The 21,088-nt window shown below is 41.0% G+C and overlaps 1 protein-coding gene across 1 annotated transcript in view; it reads left to right on the top strand.

Moving 5' to 3' along the window:
* Window positions 1–21,088, top strand: part of LOC118833147 (dynamin-1-like protein) — a 40,935-nt gene that overhangs the window by 1,428 nt on the left and 18,419 nt on the right. Inside the window, exons 3-7 of the mRNA XM_036740550.1 lie at window positions 163–209; window positions 433–504; window positions 597–683; window positions 4,152–4,314; window positions 4,876–4,996. Of these exons, the coding sequence (XP_036596445.1) occupies window positions 163–209; window positions 433–504; window positions 597–683; window positions 4,152–4,314; window positions 4,876–4,996 (490 nt within the window). The remainder of the gene's footprint in view (window positions 1–162; window positions 210–432; window positions 505–596; window positions 684–4,151; window positions 4,315–4,875; window positions 4,997–21,088) is intronic.

The following is a 21,088-nucleotide window of genomic DNA, read 5'->3' as shown; positions in this document are numbered from 1 at the left end:
GCATTCTTTCTACTCCACCAAAGTAGTGCTGTGTCTTGGAATAGGTGATAGAAATGGCTCTGCCCTGGGCAAGTGTCCCTTCATCCCCGCCTATCACCTCCCCTTAAGAGGTGATTGGTTATGACAAGGGAGGTGACCTTCCCCTTCTTCCTGTTCCCACAGGTATCCAAGAAGAGGAATGGGCCACTTTCATACATTGCAAACATAAGGTAATCCAGCCCACTCCAGTCCAGCCTATTTGTAAAACTGTATCATTGGTGGGAATCTTCCTCTCCTTCCTATGGACATCACTCTTTCCTGGCTCACCCATAAGCCCGCTTGGCTACGTGGAAGTCTGGGAGTAATGCTGCCCTTGCCCTAGTGTTGTCTGGGGGCAGAGGACATGATCTGTGTTGAGTGACTTGTAACTCAAAACCTCTCTTTCCTCTGCAGTCATTTACGGATTTTAATAAAGTCCGACAGGAAATTTCTGATGAGACAGATCGGGTCACTGGTACTAATAAGGTAAATGCAGGAGGCACATGGCCCCTTCCCTGTTTCCCTATCCTGCCCCTTTCCAAGCCTAGTGGCTCTGACCTTGACTCTTTATCTTCCAGGGGATCAGTCCTGAGCCTATGCACCTGAAAATCTTTTCCTCTAAAGTCCTCAATTTGACTCTGGTTGACTTGCCTGGAATCACCAAAGTATGTTCTTTCCTTAAATCCTGTACTTCGGGGTAGACTGGCTCTCACCTTCTCTTCTGTTGTCCAGCCCTTTCATGATAGTTCATGATGGATTAGACACAAGGCCCTGTGTCAAGTGGGGTGGGCGATGCCCAAAGGGATCAAGCAGTTTAACAGAGGAGCTGAGGCACACATTACGTCCTTCTCCAGTCTTGTAAGGAGATCTCTGCTCTTTGCTTCCTTCTAAGATTTCAGTTGGGGTGGGGGAGGGAGAAGGAGTCTGAGCATCCAAAGAGACATTTCAGAGTCCATTCACTATCACTCCAGCTTTACTCAGAGGAGAGTCCCATTCAGGTCCTAAATCAGAGCCTGGTTAGTCCTGCAAATGAAAACAGATTAGAAAAAGCAGATTGGCAGAAGGGGGAGGGGAAAGGGTCCTGTAAGAAGCAAGTGACCCTGTGACAGCATGGGAGAGGGATTCAAAGGCAGACAATGGAGAAAGCACAGTAACTTCATATAAATACTCCACTGTGTAGAGGCCAACAGATCTAAGGGCCCCACTGCTTCATGTTCATGATGCTTATGATGGATCATCAAGAAAAAAGAAACATTGAACACAGATTTTTCCTATTTAATAGTGCAGGGAACTATTTCATAGAAAATTAAAATTAAACGGGCATTAACTTTTGTACTAGACACACAGTATGAGGAGAGCTGCAACACAGACCCTGTTCTCAAGGGCCTTAAGAGTCCAACAGGGAGAGAACAGACATGCACACAAATTACTCAGATGTAAGGGAGAGTGAAACCTGCACGAAGGAGAGATGTCATCAAAACTCTGAACCACATGCCAAGGGATCTACTGTTGTAGATCCTAAAGTGGTATAGACGACCAATAGTGTTTTGCTAAAATGTTTAACAACTAGCTCTCTGAAAATGCACAACACTTATAAATTGAAATTGCGTTATGAACATTTTCGCTATCAGTTTCTTAAGTCTAGACAATCAACAAAACAATCCAGCCCTCTTTTGTAGCCTTTGTGGATTTCTTGAGGTGTTAGTGCTCACATTGAAAACTTAGCCATCTACTCTCACCAACCAGTAAGAGTGAGCGCTAGCACAACCCTGATGGTTACTGTGTTGCTTTTGCTGGGCAAGCCAGGGAAAGGATATGTGGAGGAAGTGGCAGCTGGCCTTAATCCTATAATATTGAAGCAGAAATGGGGGAGTCTTCCCATCGGGCACAACCAGAGCTGGGGGGAGAGAATATTCCACTTTGGCTAGGATACGCAAAGGGGAATATGAGGCAAAGATAGAAAAGTAGCTTGGAGCAAGATTGTGGAGGGAGTTTATAATTACTGAATTCTTATGTGAATATTGAATTACTGAATTCAGTAAGAAATGGGGAGCCACTGAAGATTCTGGGTTGGAGACTAAAGTCTTTTCCAGGTCTCAGTACATGATCCTATGATCAGAGTGGTGTTTTCAGAAGATTGAGAAATCGTATGAAGGCTAGATTGTAGTGGGGAGAACTTGAAGGGGTTGATGACCAGCAATTCTAATAGTCTAGGCCAGAAGGGATGGTGGCTTGAAGAGGACAACTATGGTGGTTGTGGTGGCAATGGAGAGATTGCTGAAGCAAAATGGCCAGGACTTGGCAGCTTGGCAGGCTATAGGGAATAAGGGAAAAGGAAAAGTCAGGGAGGATTCTGAGTTTATGGGTCTAGGTGACGAGGATGCTGGGATCATCAACAGAAATGGGATGGGGCAGAAAGATGGGAGGCAAATTTTGGAAGATTAGTTCCATTTTGGAAATGTTGAGTTTGGGGGGTGAGCAAAATTCAGGTAGAGATGAAATCTAAGAAGTTAGGAGAGATGTGGTTGTCGTCTGCATAGAAGTTAAGCTTGAAGCCATAGGAATTAAATAACCTCCCCAGGGGGAGAAATGGGAACAAAAGACTCGGGACACAAGCCACAATTAAGGGATGAGGGGACAAACCAGCCAGGGAAGCAAAGATCAGAGGTGAAAAGAGAATCATGAGATTGTAGTGGTGGGGAAGCCAAGGCTGAAAGGGCTAGAGGGAAGGTGGGCAGCAGTCAGTCATGGTGAATGTGAAGTGGCAAACCAAGAAAAGAAGGCACTTAAAAGAAGCATTTATTAAGCACTTATTCTACTCTTTAATCCTTCTAGACTACTTCACTTGGGGATCTCATCAGTTCCCATGGATTTAATTACCATCTTTATGCTGATGATTCTCCCATCTACCTTTCCTGCCCGAAGCTCTCTACTGACTTCCAGTCTCACATCTCCAAACTGCCTTTCAGACATCTTGAACTAGATGTCCAGTAGACATCTTAAATATGTCCCAAATGGAACTGTTGTCTTTCCCTCTAAACCCTGCCCCACCCCCACCTTCCATGTACTGTAGAGGGCAACACCATCCTCCCTGTCCTTCAAGCTCACAACCTAGGAGGCATCCTGGACTCCTCACTCTCTTACCCCACATTTTCAAGCTCTTGCCAAGGCCTTTAATTTTCACTTTTGCAACAGCTCTTGAATACTCCTCCTTCTTTCCTCTGCAACTGACACCATACTGATGCAGGCCTCATCACCTCATACCTGGACTATTGCAGTAACCGCTGGGGGCAGGGGGGGGGGGTGGTATGCCTGCCTCTAGGCTCTTCTCACTCCAGCCACTAAAGTGCCTTTCCTAAAACAAATGTCTGACCATGTCATTCCCCCTACTCAGTAAACTACAATGGCTCCACCTCCAGGAGAAAATTTGGAATGTTCTGTATGGCATTCAAAGTCCTTCCTAACCTAGCCCCTCCTACCTTTCCAGTCTCTTTATACCTTCCTCCCTGACATTTACTCTTTGATCCAGTGACACTGGCTTCCTGGCTGGTCCATGAACAAGCCCCTCCATCTCTGGCTCCAGGCATTTTGTCTGGCTGTCTCTCATAGCTGGAACACTCTCCCTCCTCTGCTCTGCCTGCTCACCTCTCTGGCTTCCTTTAAGTCCCAACTAAAACTCTACCTTCTACAGGAAGTCTTCCACATCTCCTCTTAATTCCAGTGCCTTTCATCTGTTAATTATCTCCTATTTATCCTGTATCTAGGTTGCTTTATATATATTTGTTCGCATGTTGTCTTTCCCACTTAACAAATGTTTATTGATTGATTGGAGTAGAGATGACAGAGGTCTTCCTAGAGTGGCCTCAACAATGCCTTACTTGGTGGCTATTCAGCATTGTTTAATTCTTTTCTCTCTGTCTCTCCCCCTCCCCCTAAAATGAAAAAGTTCCAGAACTGGCAGATCATTCTGTTTGACTCTGAGACTAAGTATTACCTCTTAATCTTTCATAGATGCCATTGCCCTTGCCTGGCTGGTCATGGCTGTCCCTGATTGGGGATGGGGCTCCTAGCTGTTGATGGGGAGCAGGGCTTCCAAAGGCAGCTGGTTTTCTCTGATCCTTATCTCTTGTTAGGTCCCTGTGGGGGACCAGCCCCCTAACATCGAGGCACTGGTCAGGGACATGATCCTGTCCTACATCAGCAGTCCCACTTGTCTCATCCTGGCTGTCACTGCTGCCAACACAGACATGACCACTTCTGAATCCTTGAAACTTGCCCGGGATGTGGATCCTGAAGGTACAGCACTGGGAGTACTTGGGTATGTATGTGGAGGAGAGCTAGTGACAGAAAGAATATTCTACTAGCAAGGGAAGAGACCTGGCTCGGCTAGTAAGTTTACATGGTCTTGGGCAAGGCACTTGACCAACTTGGGTTTACTTCCTTTATAAACATTGACTACCTATGGCCCCTTTCAGCTTTCTGATTCAAGGCCTCACCCTGAGCCTGGGATTTTCCTTTCCTAGACATCAGTATCATTATCAGGAAAGGATACCAAGGAAGGGTGCCAGTGCCATTTTCCCATTTAGGGCTGCCTACTCCTATCTTTGGGACTAAGAACTATGCTCACCCTCCCATTCCCCTGTTGTACACATTTACTGAACACCTCACGAGACCTGTCCTGGCCTCAGTAGATAGCAAGTGATGTGAGAGCAACTTTTATGTCCAGAGGACATTTAGCTCTCCCCACCCAGCTCATGAGTGGGACAGAAGACCCATTCCCCCTTAAATTGTTAAAGTAGCCTCTGGAAGTTGGGCCTAGAGGTCTCAAGCTGTTCTTGTCCCTTCCCCACTTCTTAGGTCGCAGGACCTTGGCAGTGATCACTAAGCTGGACCTCATGGATGCTGGGACAGATGCACTGGATGTGCTGATGGGCCGAGTCATCCCGGTGAAGCTGGGCATTATTGGAGTGGTGAATCGGTGAGTAGAGCTCTTTCAATCCTCCTTCTTAAGAAGCACCAGGCAGCAATAGGTTGGATGAGCGTAGAGGAGACTAGAGCTAGGATAAGGGAATGGAGTGAGACAGAAAATCACTGGCTAAAAAACAACTGGGGTTTATATTCGATGAGTAGAGTTCACTTCATTCTACAAAGTCAAAAGCAGTGAGGGTAGTCTCTAAAATTAGAAGCAATGGGAGCAAAAAATTACAAAGGATAGAGTTGAGGAGGTACATAGATTCTTTCTTTTAAAATATTTTAACAATAGCTTTGATTTTTACATCATAGTCATTTTCTTTATATATATATATTTGTTTTTTCATTCACTTCCATAAGATTTTAAGTTCCAAATTTTCTCCCCATCTCTCCCCTTGCCCCACCCCAAGATGGCACGTAATTTGATATAGGTTCTACACATATATTTATATTGAATGTATGTTCACATTAGTCATGTGAAATTGAAGAATTGGAAACCACAAGATAGAAGTAACAAAAAAAGGGAGCAAATAATATGCTTCAATCTGCATTCAGACTCCATAGTTCTTTTTCTGGATATGGACAGCATTTTCCATCATGAGTCCTTTGGAGTTGTCTTGGATCGTTGCATTGCTAAACAGAGATAAGTCTGTCAAAGTTAGTCATCTCACATTGTGGCTCTTACAGTGTTCTCCTGGTTCTGCTCACTACACTCAGCATCAGTACATTCAAGTCTTTCCAGGTTTTTCTGAAGTCTGCCTGCTCATCATTTCTTATAGCACAATAGGATTCCATTATATTCAGATCCCACAACTTGTTCAGCCACTCCCCACCTGATGGGCATCCCCTCAATTTCCAATTCTTGGCCAGCACAAAAAGAGCTGCTCTAAATATTTTTGTACATATGGGTCCTTTTCCCATTTGTATGATCTCTTTGGGATACAGACCTAGAAGTGGTATTGCTGGGTCCAAGGGTATGTAAATTTTTATAGCCCTTTGGGCATAGTTCCAGATTGCTCTCCAGAATGGTTGGATCACTTCACAATTCCACTAACAATGCATTAGTGTTACAATTTTCCCACATCTTCTCCAGCATTTATAACTTTCCTGTTTTGTCATGTTAGCTAATGTGATAGGTGTGATGTGGTATCTCAGAGTTGTTTTCTTGTTTTTTGGAGGAGGGTAGGTGGGGAAGTTGGGGATAGGTGACTTGCCCAAGGTCACGTAGCTAGTAGGTGCGTCAAGTGTCTGAGGCTGGATTTGAACTCAGGTCCTCCTGACTCCAGGGCTGGTGCTCTACTCACTGCTCAAAGTTGTTTTGATTTGCATTTCTGTAACCAGTAGTGATTTAGAGCATTTTTCATATGACTATAGATAGCTTTAATTTCTTTGTCTGAAAACTGCTTGTTCATATCCTTTGACCATTTATCAATTGGGGAATGACTTGTATTCTTATAAATTTGACTCAGTTCTCTATATATTTTAGAAATGAGGCCTTTATCAGAGACACTGGTTGTAAAAATTCTTTCCCAGTTTTCTGCTTTCATCCTAATCTTGGTTGCATTGGCTTTGTTTGTGCAAAAATTTTCAATTTAATGTAGTCATAATTATCCATTTTGCATTTCATAATGTTTTCTATCTCTTCTTTGGTCATAAATTCTTCCCTTCTCCATAGATCTGAGAGGTAAACTATTCCTTGCTCTCCCAGTTTGCTTGTAGTATCAGCCTTTATATCTAAAATGTGTACCCATTTTGACTTTATTTTGTATACAGTGTAAGATGTTGGTCTATCCCTAGTTTCTGCCCTACTATTTTCCAGTTTTCACAGCTCAATAGTGCTCAATAAAGCTCAAGAACTCAAATAGCGAGTTCTTATCCCAGAAGCTGGAATCTTTGGGTTTATCAAACATTGACTATAGTCTTGTGTACCTAGCCTATTCCATTGATCCACCACTCTTTTTCTTGGCCACATCATAGTCATTTTCAAATCTCAGGTGAACCCTTCCTTGAAACAAGAAAGAGCTAATCAAAAAGCAACCAGCATGTGAGAATGTGTCCACCATTCTGTGTTCTCCTTCTGTTGAAAGGGGGGCTGCTCATTTCCTTCTCTTCTTTGGGTCCAAGATTGGTCATTACAGTTACTCCTCCTTTGGCTTTATTCTGTTGCCTTTATATGATTATAGTCACTTTCAGGCTCCTGGTTCTGCTTGCTTCACATTTCATTTAAGTCTTCCCAACTTCTCTGGATTCCTCATATTATGGATTGATTCCACCATCATTTAGTATGATACTATAACATTCCATGACAATTTGTTCAGCCATTCTCCAACCCATGAACACCTACTTCTGTTTCCAGTTTTTTGTTGCCAAAAAAGGTGCAGCTTTGACTATATTATGACTTTGGAATTAGTGGTAGGCTTCTATGGGGCATGTACTCAAGAATGGGATTGATGTCATAGCATATGAACAGTTTGTTATTGCCTTCCAGAAGGGTTGAACCAATTTACAGCTCCACCACAACTATATTAGTGTGCCTACTTTCCTGCAGCCCCTTCAGCTTCAACTTTTTTCCTTTTATCATCTTTAACAGTTTGGTGTAAAGTAAAACCTTAGAGTTGCTCAGCCTGCATTTCTATTATTAGTCATTTTGAACCATCCCCATCTTTCACATGGTTATTGACTATGGGTATGTAAACTTTGCCCTCACCACAGCAGGAAAGTCATAGGCCTCTTGCTGGGCACAGTCCACCTCTTCCTTCCATCCACTAGCCTAGCTACTTCCCTTTTGGTTGCTGTCAGCTGTTGCCACTCACTGACCAGGGGTGCGCTTATTTCCTTACCAAGGACTAGTGCAGTCTCCAGGCGCTTTCCCTATCTCCCTACCTAGATAAGTGAGCACATAATCCAGTCCTTGGAGGTTTTCCTAAGCTTTTTGCCATCAGTAAGAATCAGAACAGACCAAAAGGGCCCTCCTAGACCATCTCACTTCTTTTTGTCACTCTGACACAATAGAGAAAAGGTCATTAGTAGTTGCGTGAGGCAAAATTGACCCAGAAAAGAAATGAGGCAATGTACTTTCTTCCTCTTCTTGGCAAGGTAAGAGACCATCCATGCAGAATGATGCATTTGATGTCACCACTAGAGTTTTCTTTTTTCAAAGGAAGACTCATTGCTACAGGTGATGATATCTATAAATGAATATAATCTAACAACAAAAGATGTCAGTAAAATGGAATTCTTTTAAAAATTCATTAGTAGCTCTAGAAAAAGGCATCTTTCTAAAGAGTCATGTATTCTGTAGATGTATTAGGCTCCTATTATTTTTACAGTTGCTTCTCCAATTCATAATCTTGTCTCTCTACTCTCTGCCCTGACCATTCCTTAACTTCTGTGACTTCAGGGATCACTACTATGCCTGTAACTCCCAAATCTCTATCTCCAACTCTTAGTTATTTCCCAAGTTCCAGACCTTCCTCTGTAGCTGCCTATAAGACATCTCCCTCTGGGTGGCCCACTGTTGCCTCATGTCCCAAACTCATTTTCTTTCTTCAAAACCTCTTCTTTTCTCTGATACCACTATTTCTGTTGGTGGTACCACCATTCACCCCATTTCCCATATTCAAAATTTGGCCATTATCTTTGATACTTTCACTCCTCAAAACCCACATCAATCAAGCAAACAAATATTTATTGGGTTCTTAGTAAATGCTGGGGAGAAATAGACAAATAGTTTTTACACCCAGTGGAGTACGTATGTGTATACATATATGTATATATATACATACATACACATACAAAACATAGAGGAGGCAGTGGGGAGCAAAGGAAAGCATGTTGTATTTGGGGCCAGATTACTTGGGTTCAGTTCTTAGCTCAACTGTCTCCTACTGGTTTGATATTAAGAAAGTAATTTCTTTTTCTGAGCCTGCCTCAGTTTCCTCATCTGCAAAATGGGGTGTGGGGTTAAACTAGATGACCCCAAGGTTCCTTCTAGCTCTAGGATACTATTTCTAGATGAGAGGTAACCTTGGAGAAGAAGGCACTAATAGCTGGGAAGTTCCAGGAAAGGCCCCTTGTAGAAAGTGACATTTGAACTGAACCTTGAAGAAGTTTGGGGATCATAAGAGGTGGAGATGAGGAGAAAGAACAAAGAAAGGCAAAAACAGTACCTGCCCTGAAGGAGCTCACAGTCTAATGAAGGAGACAACATGTAAATAACTAGGTATGTACAAGATACAGAGTGGATAGAAGGTAATCTCAGATGACATTAGCAGGGGGCAGAGTGATGGATGGGGTGGTAGGAGGAACCAGGAAAGGCCTCCTACTGAAGGTGGGATTTGAGCTGAGTGTTAAAGGAAGCCAGGAGAAACTTAAAGAGGCAGAGGTGACAAGGGTCAACATTCCAGGCATGGGGGCTAGCCATTGCAAGGGCCTAGAAATCAAAGATTGAATGGGGAGTTGGGGAGCAGCAAGTCTCAGCCAGCTTGACTAGAAAATAGCATGTGGGGAGTAACAGTGAAATATGCCTGGAAATGTAAATTGGAGCATGATGGTGAAGGACTTTAAATGACAGTGGAATTTGTATTTAATATGAAAGGATTAAGTGAGGTGAAATCCCTTTGGCAGCTGTTTAAAGCATAGGTGGGAGTGGGGAGAATTGTAATAGAGGCCATTGAAGTATTCTAGGGGGCAGGGAGAAGTGATTGAGGGCCTGAACTGGTGTGACCCTTGAATGAAGTAAAGGGGATGGATGTAAAAGATGTTAGGCCACTAGAATCTTTGCAGCTGATTTTAATGTGGGAGATGAGGAAAGAACAAAGGATCACACCAACTGAGGTTTTGACCCTGATTGATGAGAGTGGTGCCATCAAGAGAAACTAGAAAGTTTGGAGGAAGAGTCTATTCATTTGATCAATCAACAAGCATTTTTTAAAAATTTATTTTGAGTTCAAATTCTCTCACTCCTTCCAGCCCTCTCTCTACCCTTTGAGAAGACAAGCAATACAATTCCCATTATACAGGTGATGTCATGAAAAACACATTTCCATGTTAGTCATGTTATTAAAAAATATGCTTCGGTCTGTACTCCAAGTCCATCAGTTCTCTCTGTTTTCATCATGGGTCCTTTGGAATGTCTTGAATCATTGTCTTGATCAGAGTAGTTAGAGTCTTTCATGATTGATCATTCTTACAATATTGTTGTTACTGTGTATACTCTTCTCCTGGTTCTGCTCACTTCATTTTACATCAGTTCGTGTAAGTCTTTCTAGGTTTTTCTGAAATCATCCTACTCATCATTTCTTATAGCACAGCAGTGTTCCATCACAGTCATATACCACAACTTATTCAGTCATTCCTCAAATGATGGGCATCTCCTCAGTTTCCAATTCTTTGCTACCACAAAAAAGAGCTACTATAAATATTTTTATACAGATAGGTCCTTTTTCTTTGATCTCTTTGGGATTGCTAGGTCAAAGGGTATACACAGTTTGATAGCTCTTTGGATGTAGCTCCAAATTGTTCTGCAGACTGGTTAGACCAATTCACAACTCCACCAACAGTGTCCCATTTTTTCCACATCCCTTCCAACATTTGTCAGTTTCATTCTTTGTCATGTTAGCCAAATCTGGTAGGTGTGAGGTGGTACCTCAGAGTTGTTGTGATTTGCGTTTCTCTAGTGAGTAGTGATTTAGAACGTTATTCCATATGATTATTGATAGTTTTGATTTCTTCTTCTGAAAACTGCCTGCTCACATCCTTTAACCATTTATCAAGTGGGGAATGGCTCCTATTTTTATAAATTTGTCTCAGTTCCCTGTAATTGAGAAATGAGGCTTTTATCAGAGAAGCGCTATAAATTTTTCCCCCAGTTTCATGTTTCCCTACCAATTTTGGCTGCATTGGTTTTGTTTGTGCAAACCCTTTTTAATTTCATGTTAGCAAAATTACCTGTTTTACCTCCTATGATCCCTGCTTTTATTGGTCATAGATCCAACAGGTAATTTTTTTCCATGCTCTCCTACTTTGCTTATATTGCCCTTTAATATCTAAATCATGTACCCACTTTGAGTTTATCTTGATACACAATGCAAGATGTTGGTCTGGGACTAAATTCTCCCTGACTGCTTTCCAGTTTTCCTAGAAGTTTTTCTCAAATAGTGAGTTCTTGCCCCAGTAGCTTAGATCATTGGGTTTATGAAACACTAGGTGGCAGTGCTTTGTTTCCTTCTGTATATTTTGTACCTAGACTATTCAATCGATCTATCACTCTATTTCTTAGCTAGTACCAGATTGCTTTGATGATTACAACTTTGTAGTATAGTTTGAGATCTGGTATTGCTAGGCCATCTTTCTTCATAATTTTTTTTCATTGATTCCCTTGATTTTCTTGACCTTTTTTTCTTCCAGATAAATTTTATTATTTTTTTCTAGCTCTATAAAATAATTCTTTGGTAATTTGATTCATAGGACACTGAATAAGTAAATTAATTTAAAGAGCATTGTCATTTTTATTATATTGGCTTGTTCTACTCATCAGCACTTAATATTTCTCCAGTTGTTTCGATCTGTCTTTAATTGTGTGAAAAGTGTTTTGTAATTGTATTCATATAGTCCATGGCTGTGTGTTGGCAGGTAGACTCCCAAGTATTTTTTGAATTGTTTTCTCATTGCCTATTCTTATTCCTTCAATTTCTTTTTCCTGTCTTAATATGATAGCTAGCTTTTCTAGTACAATATTTAATAATAATGATGGTAATGGACATCCTTGCTTCACCCCTGATCTTATTGGAAAGTTTTCTAGTTTACCTCTACTACATATAATGCTCACTGTTGATTTTAGATAAACACTACTTATCATTTTAAGAAAAGCTCCATTTATTCCTATGCCTGCTAATATTTTTAACAGAATTGATGTATTTTATCAAAAGCCTTTTCTGTATCTGTTGATATAATCACATGAGTTTGTTATTGATAGAGTCAAATATGCTTATAGTTTTCCTAATATTATACCAACCCTGCATTCCTGGTATAAATCCCCCCTGGTCATAGTATATGATCTTTGTGATACATTGTTATAAGGTCTCCTTGCTATTTTTTTATTTAAAATTTTTGCATCAATATTAATTAGGGAAATTGGTTTATGGTTTTCTTTCTCTGCTTTTGCTCTCCTTGATTTAGGTATCAAAACTACATTTGTGTCATAAAACGAATTTGGTAGGACTCCTTCTTTATGTATTTTTTCAAATAGTTTATATAGTATTGGAATTAATTGTTCTTTAAATATTTGGTAGGATTCACTTGTGAACCCATCTGGTCCTGGGAATTTTTCTTTAGGGAGCTCCTTTATGGCTTGTTTAATTTTTTTTCTAAAATAGAGTTATGTAAGTATTCTATTCCCTCTTTTGTTAATCTGGGCAATTTATATTTTTGTAAATATTCATCTATTTAATTTTTAAGTTAATTTATTTATTTATTTTTCCCCAGTTGCATGTAAAGACAATTTTTAACATTTGTTTATAAAACTTGGAATTCAAAATTCTCTCCTTTGCTCCCTCCCCACTCTCCCCTCATTGAGAAGGCAAGCAGTTCAATATAGTTCAATATGTGTAGTCATGCAAAACATCTGTAATAGTCATGTAGTGAAAGAAAACAGACAAAAAATCTCAAGAAAAATAAAGTTAAAAAAAGTATGCTTCAATCTGTATTCAGACACCATCACTTCTTTCTCTGAGGACGGATAGCATTTTTCATCATCAGTCCTTCAGAATTCTCTTAGATCATTACATTGCTGAGAATAGCTAAGTCATTCACAGCTGATCATTGAACAATATTGCTGTTACTTTGTACACAGTACATTTCACTTTGCAATGGCCCATGCAAGTCTTTCCAGGTTTTTCTGAGAGCATCCTGCCCATCATTTCTTTTTTTAAATTAATTTATTTACTTTTAGTTTTCAACATTCACTTCCACGAGATTTTGAGTTCTAAATGTTCTCCTTCTCCCTCCCCTCCACCCCACCCCAAGACATCATGCAATCTGATATAGGCTCTACTTATTTTTTAGAGGGGGGAAGGCAGGGAAATTGGGGTTAAGTGACTTGCCCAAGGTCATACAGCTAGTGTCAGGTATCTGAGGCCAGATTTGAACTCAGGTCCTCCTGACTCCAGGGCCAGTGCTCTATTCACTGTGCCATCTAGCTGCCCTTTATAGGTTTTACTTATGCATTCATATTTAAAATATTTTCACATTAGTCATGATGTAAAGAAGAACTAGAACTAATGGGAGGAATCACAAGAAAGAAGAAACAAAACAAAACAAAAGGAGAGCGAATAGTATGCTTCCATCTGCATTCAGACTCCAAAGTTCTTTCTCTGAATATGGATAGCATTTTCCATCCTGAGTCTTTTTGAGTTGTCTTAGAGCCTTGCATTACTGAGAAGCTGCTCATCCTTTCTTATAGTACAATAGTATTCCATCATTATCATGTACCACAACTTGGTCAGCCATTCCCAAGTTGATGGGCTTCCCCTCAATTTCTAATTCTTTACCCCCAGAAAAGAGCTGCTATAAATATTTTTGTACATATAGGTCCTTTTCCTTTTTGTTTTTTATCTCTTTTAGGATACAGACCTAGTAGTGGTTTTACTAAGTCAAAGGGTGTATGTGGTTTTATAGCCTTTTGGGCGTAGTTCCAAATTACTCTACAGAATGGTTGAATCAGTTCACAGCTCTACCAGTAATGCATTAATGTCTCATTTTTCCCACATCCCCTCCAACATTTGTTACTTATCTTTTCTGTCCTATTAGACAATCTCATAGATGTGAGGTAGCACCTCAGAATTATTTTAATTTGCATTTCTCCAATCAATAGTGATCTAAAGTATTTTTCATATGGCTATAAATAGCTTTGATTACTTCATCTGAAAATTGATCATATCTTTTGATCTTGTATCAGTTGAGGAGTGGATCTTGTTTTTATAAATTTGACCCAGTTCTCTATATTTTTGAGAAATGATGCCTTTATCAGAGAAATTTGCTTCAAAAATTTTTTTCACAGTTACTATTGCTAACTGTATTTTCCTCTATCCTCCCCTCCACCCTGGTCATTCTATTCTCTCTCTCCTTTCGCCCTGTCCCTCTTCAAAAGTGTTTTGCTTTTGACTACCTCCTCCCCCAATCTGCCCTCCCTTCTATCACCCACACCCCTTCTCTTATTCCCTTCCCCTCCTACTTTATAGGTTATACATGTGTAGTCATGCAAAACATCCATAATAGTCATGTTGTGAAAGAAAACAGACAAAAAACTCAAGAAAAATAAAGTTTAAAAAAGTATGCTTCAATCTGTATTCAGACACCATCACTTCTTTCTCTGAGCATGGAGCAAGATAGACTTCTATACCCAATTGAGTGTGTATGTTATTCTCCCCCTTCAGCTAGTTTTGATGAGAGTAAGGTTCACTCACTCCCCTCACCTACCCCCTCTTTCCCTCCACTGTAAAAGCTTTTTCTTGCCTCTTTTATGTGAGATAATTTACCCCATACTACCTTTCCCTTTCTCCTAGTACATTCCTCTCTCTCACCCCTTAATTTTATTTTTTTAGACATCATCCCTTCATATTCAATTCACACCTGTGCTTTCTGTATATATATACTCCTTCTAACTACCCTAATAATGAGAAAGGTCTTATGAGTTACAAGTATCACTTGCCTATGTAGGAATGTAAACAGTTTAACCTTATTAAGTCCGTTATGATTTCCCTTTCCTGTTTACCTTTTTATGCTTTTCTTGGGTCTTGTATTTGAAAGTCAGATTTTCTGTTCAGCTTTGATCTTTTCAGCAAGAATACTTGAAAGTCCTTTATCTCATTGCATTTCCATTTTTTTCCCTGAAGGATTATGCTCATTTTTGCCGGGAGGTGATTCTTAGTTGTAATCCTAGCTCCTTTGCCCTCCAGAATATCATATTCCAAGCCCTCTGATCCTTTAAGATAGAAGCTGCTAAATCTTGTGTTATCCTGACTGCGGCTCCACCATACTTGAATTGTTTCTGGCTCCTTACAGTATTTTATACTTGATTTGGGAACTCTGGAATTTGTCTATAACATTCCTGGCAGTTTTCATTTTGGGATCTCTTTCAGGAAGTGATCGGCAGATGCTTTCTATTACTATTTTACCCTCTGGTTTTAGAATATTAGGGCAGTTTTCCTTGATAATTTCTTGAAAGATGATGTTGGTTCTTTTTTGATCATGCCTTGAAAGTAGTCCAATAATTTTTAAATTATCCCTCCTGGATCTATTTTCCAGGTCAGTTGTTTTTCCAATGACATATTTCACATTGTCTTCCATTTTTTTCATTCTTTTGGTTTTATTTTATTGTTTCTTGATTTCTCATAAAGTCATTAGCTTCCATTTACTCCATTCTAGTTTTTAAGGAATTGTTTTCTTCAGTGAGCTTTTGAACCCCCTTTTCCATTTGGCCAATTCTGCTTTTTAAGGTATTCTTCTCCCCATTGGTTTTTTGGACCTCTTTTACCATTTGGCCTAGTCTGTTTTAAGGTGTCATTTTCTTCAATATTTTTTGTGTGTCTCCTTTACCAAGCCGTTGACTCGTTTTTCATGATTTTATTACATCACTCTTGTGTCTCTTCCCAATTTTTCCTCTACCTCTCTTATTTATTTTCAGAATCTTTTTTGAGCTCTTCCATGGCCTGCAACCAATTCATATTTTTATTGGAGGCTTTGGATGTAGGAGCTTTGACTTTATTGTCTTCTTCTGAGTGTGGGTTTTGATCTTCCTTGTCACCGTAATAACTTCCTATAGTCAGAGGTTTTTTTTTCTGTTGTTTGCTCATTTTCCCAGGCTATTACTTGACTTTTAACTGTTTATTAAAATAGGGCTCTGCTTCCAGGGTGGAGGGAATACTGTCCCAAGATTCAGGGATTTTGTGCAGCTGTTTTCAGTTCCTCCAAGGTGGTGTGATCTGAGGAGAAGTGTTTACTTCTCTCCTGGCCTGTGCTCTGGTCTGTGAGCAACCACAAGCACTCTTTCTGCCCTGGGACTGTGAGGAGGGTCCCCCCTCCACTGCGGCTGCATGCTCTACTATGCTAGTGCTCCTTCTCACCCTAGAACTGCCACCCAGAACTGGGACCCAGATTTGAGCATTGGCAAAACAACAGAATCCTGCCTCAGTGCTAGCAAAAAGGCCCCTGTAATCTCCCTCTGACCAGTTGTTTACTTGACTCATCCCTTACTGTCTGTGGACTGAGAGCTCCAGAAGCAGCCACTACCACTGCTGATTCATTCACTTCCAAGGTCCTGCTCCTGGTGTGCTGGGGTCAGGGCTGTGCTGGCACAGCCTGCTCTGGACTGTGCTTCGCTCATACTCAGTCCTTTCATGCTGACCTTCTAAGTTGTCTTTGGTGTCTGTGGGCTGAGAGGTCTGGAAACTGCCACTGCTGCCAGTGATTGATTGATTTGTCTCACTAGAATTTAATAAAGGTAAACTCAGGTGCAGAAATCTGAGCCTTATCAGTTTATTAGCAGGGTGCAAACCTTTTAATAAAGTGAGCCAAATGGATACCTCAGTTAGGCCAATGAGCCAAAGAAGGAGGCAAAGTTCCTCCTTATAAGCATAGAACAAAGAACAGAACTGGGTAGGTGAGGAAAATAATACAATTGGTTATAAGATCAGCAACATCATGGGGGTGAGGACAACATGATTGGTTACATTAGGAATAGCAGGCTCTTCTCACACTCATGTGGGGCTAGCAACCCCCCTTTCTGTCTTAGAGGAATGCTTGATTGATTTACGGGACCCATCTGCATTCTGAGGCTATTGATAGGGATAAGAGACTCCCTGGATCCTGTGAGGGAGAGAGTACCCTCCTTAATTGTGCAAGGACTGGCAAGGACAGACAGTATATCTCTTAGAGCTACCTCAGGACTTAAAGATAACACCAGATGCCTAGGATCTGAAGGCATTGTAGATAACAGTTTTTCCCATTAATTATAGCTTTAAACTAACTCATTGGAAAGCTAAACAACTGTGACTAAAGAATGTTCATTGTTTGAGTCCACTTGCAAGATTAAAGATAGTGGACCAGACTTCTTGGTATCCACCTGTATCCCTCAAGGATAATAGATTTCCTTGATTAGTGGGAGAACTGCCTTTTTAAACTTCATTCATTATAGGCCAGCTCAATTTCTGAACTAAATGCAGAGACAAAGAACCATGACTTAGGCAGTTCTAGAACAAAATCCATTAAGTGTAAATAGGATCAATAAACAAAAGATACAGAATCAATTGAATTTCTTCAGATTTTATGTTGGAGTTGGGCACCCCTTACCTCTGGGGTATGGGAGGAGCTTATATCCCAAGCAAGCTTCAGGCTCTTATGTCCTGCTGTTTTCACAGCTGGCTGTAGAGGCTTGTAAGGTTTTGATGCTTCCAAGTTAGTATGATCCAAGGAGAGGTCTAGTCACTGCTCCCCCCATCTGTGCTCTGGTCCTTACCCAGGTGGGGCCCCTGCTCTCTTGTGACCACAACTTCTCTCCTCCCTGGACCTGTGACTCATACCCAGGCAGCACTCTTCTCTACCCTGGAACTGTGGCCTGAAGCTGCATAATTGGCCATGGAGTTGCCAAATGGCACCTAGTCCTGCACCCATTGCCAGCACAGGGGTGCCCTGGAATCTCTTCCTGACCAGGTGTTTGATCCCCTTACCATCTCTGGGCAGTGAGAGCTCCTAGTTCTGCTGGCATTGCTGCTAGGCTACCCTTTCTGCCAGCCCCCACCCCAATGTAGACCTCTCTTTCTCTCTTCATGTATTGCCCTAGGCTTGAAAAATGCCTCACTGACTTTTTGTTGGTTATGTCACTTTAGAATTCTATTTGATGGTTTTTTTTAATTTATTTTTTATTTTTGGTTTACAACACTCAGTTCCACAAGTTTTTTGAGTTCCAACTCCCTCCCTCTCCTCCCTTCTACCCCGCAAGATGGCATGTAATCCAATATAGGTTCTACATTATTCTACCTTCACATTAAACTTATTTACACCATAGTCAAGTTGCAAAGAAGAATTATAACCAATGGAATGAATCATGAGAAAGAAGAAACAAAACCAAAAAAGAAGAAAAAAAGAATTCTACTTGATGCATTATTTTAAATTTGTTTAGAGGGGAATGTTGGGAGAGTACAGCTGGAATGCTCCCTCTATTCTGCCATCTTGGCTCTACCCCATTCAACAATCATCAGAAATCTCCCTTGTGAGTGCTGGAGTTGCAAAAACAAAGAAATAATCCCTACTCCTAAGGGGCTTACATTCTAACCAGGAAGACAGCAAGTATATAAATACGTGCGTACAAAATAAACATAAAAAGAATAAATACAAAATAGTTAAATACGAGGCATTTTGGGGTAGGGGTGGGAGGCGGGGGAATGGAAGCCATTGGAAGAATCCAGAAAGGCTCCATATAGAAGATGGTGCTTGAGCTGAGGTTTAAAGGAAGTAAGAAGTCCTAAGAGATGGAGATGAGGAAAAGCACTCCAGACATGCAAAGGCACATAGGCCAGAGAGAACAGAGAGAAGGCCATTTTGGTTGGATCAGAGAGTAGGAAGGGATATAATGTACATTGAGCCCTGAAAGATAGTTGGAACCAGGTTGTAAAGGGTTTTAAAAGCTAGACAGGAGTTTATATTTTATCCTAAAGGCAATAGGAAGACACTGGTGTTGATTGAGTCTAGAGGAGTGACGTGGTCAAATTTGCATTTAAGGAAAATCACTTTGGCAGCTGGGGAGAGACTTGAGCCAAGGAGACCTATTAGGAGGCAATTGCAATAATCTAAGTGAGAGATAAGGGCCTGAGCCAGGGTGGTAGCTGTGTAAGGAAAAAGAAAGGGTCCATGTGAGAGATATGATTGGATCTGTGGAGTGAGGGGCCAAGGACAATGCCAAAGTTCTGAACTTGGGAGACTGGAAGAATGAAACAAGGGAGTTTCAAAGAGGGTAAGGTTGAGGGGAAAGAGTGAATTCTCTTGTGGACTTGCTAAGTTTGAGATGTCTCTGGGACATCAGCTTGAAATATTTTCTAGGCAATGAAGTTGAGGGGACTGAGGCTGGATATATCGATTTGGAAGACATCTCCATAGAGGTGATAGTTAAACATATGGGAGAGGATGAGATCACTGAGTAAGAGTCTTTGGGGAAATAGTTATTGGGGATGTGATAAAGATGATGAGCCAGAGAGGGAGACTGAAGTAGGATAGGGTAGTTATCACCAAAACCCAGAGAGGGGAGAGAATATCCAGAAGGGGGTGGTCAAACACAATGGAAGAATGCAGATGATGAAGAGACAACTTCTTGTTGACTGTCTAAGAGCTTTTGGTTTAATGGAGGAAAGTGTAGCCCAAAAGACTCTCCACCACCAGTGGGTCTCCCATGTGTATAGCTACATTATCTATGAGTCAATGAGAAAGGGAAACAGAGATAGAACTGACTGATTATTAAGAGCAAGCAGGACATTAAGCACTACCCTTCCTCTTGCTTACCCTAAGCAGCATTTTTTGGCTCTAACAAATGCAAGTCAATGGGATGGAGGTCTGGGGGCTCTTCTGGCCTACCTGAGAGGTTCACTTAGCAAAGCACAGTTGCCAAAAGACAGTTACCCTTTTGGGAATTCCAGGATTTTTAAAATAGAATGGCAATCTTTACAATTCACAGAGTTCTTCCTTCACAATAATGCTATAGGATATGTAGTATGAGTACTGTCACATTTTCCTGAGCATGCTGTTTTCACTGAAGGCTAGCACATAAAAATTGTGTTTGTTGGGCCTTAAATATAGTGAACTTCAGCCTCTACCAGTGTCGATTGGCACCTTCTCTCTGGCTTGTAGTCTCCAAGAGTTGCCTAGAGCACTGAGAGATCACACGTCGTGACCAGAAGCACACAGCCTGGACGTGTGTGAGAGACCTGAGGAGGTCATCTGTCCCTGCACTGGGCCATGCTGCTTCTCTGGCTCTTCCATAGCTGAAATGATTATTATATTTCAACTAGAGCCAACAACTAGATGACAAACAACACACTCTCGCTTTCAAGCTCACAATCTAATTGGAGGTGGGGAAGTGATACACGTACGTAAGTATACTAAAAGGTAAAATTTGATCAGGGCAAAGGGTAGCTCCAGACAAAGTGCTTTGAGAAGGTGGCATCTGAGCTGGCCTCTCAGGAAGTAGAGGGAATAGTAGAGGGAACATGTCCTTTCCAGGCATGGGAGTTAGTGATGTGCAAATACATGGAGATGGGAGAGTTCCAGATGAGCTTGGGAAACAGCCTCTAAGTTTACTTTGGATATAAAGGACATGAAGGGGAAGAGAATGAAGTAGTTTTGGAAAGGGGCATTGGAGCTAGAGGGCCTTCAATTCAGCCTGAGGACTTTGATTCTGTAGACACTAAGGAGCCACTTGAAGGGTTCAACCCTTCGGTGGCATAACATCAGAGGTCCAAATGACTACAGAGAAGTAACAGAAGCTGGGTGTGCTTTAAGCACAGGTCAGAGTTTGATACTTGCCCCAGGCATTTGATGTCCAATGTAGAGTCCAGATGAAAATGAGATACTTTATATGTGATGAGGCCTCCACTTAGTCCTGTTTGCTGGTGGAATCAAGTTCTGGAATATTACTGAGTCTAAATGAATTCCATGATAATTCACAAATTTGACTTGATACGTTCCCCACAGTTAAGTGGATGAAAAATGCCTACTGTTTAAACTATGATCTGTGGTCCATGGAATTAGTCCATCAGTGGATGTATACCTTGGAAAGACCCTGTAGATGGGCATTGAGCTGAGTCCTGAATTGACCAGGAAGAGAAGAGATGGCAGGATGACATTTGGGAATAGTCCAGTATGGTGGGTGATTTCTCATTCCCTCCTCTGCCAAGTTGCTTCTCCTTGAAACAAAATCCCATCTTTTTTGACATTGGAGTCATTTAAAAAAATAAGACAAGATATTTTCTTGTTGCTTTTTTGGTATACCATAATTTGATATATAATTACTCCTCCTCCCTTATAACAAAGAAGCCAAATCAAGCCAGTATTT

The sequence above is a fragment of the Trichosurus vulpecula genome (genome assembly GCF_011100635.1).
Source record: "Trichosurus vulpecula isolate mTriVul1 chromosome X unlocalized genomic scaffold, mTriVul1.pri SUPER_X_unloc_2, whole genome shotgun sequence".
NCBI classification, from domain to species: Eukaryota; Metazoa; Chordata; class Mammalia; order Diprotodontia; family Phalangeridae; genus Trichosurus; species Trichosurus vulpecula.
The sequence above is the reverse complement of the archived record's forward strand: the minus strand, read 5'-3'. Positions and strand labels throughout refer to the sequence as shown.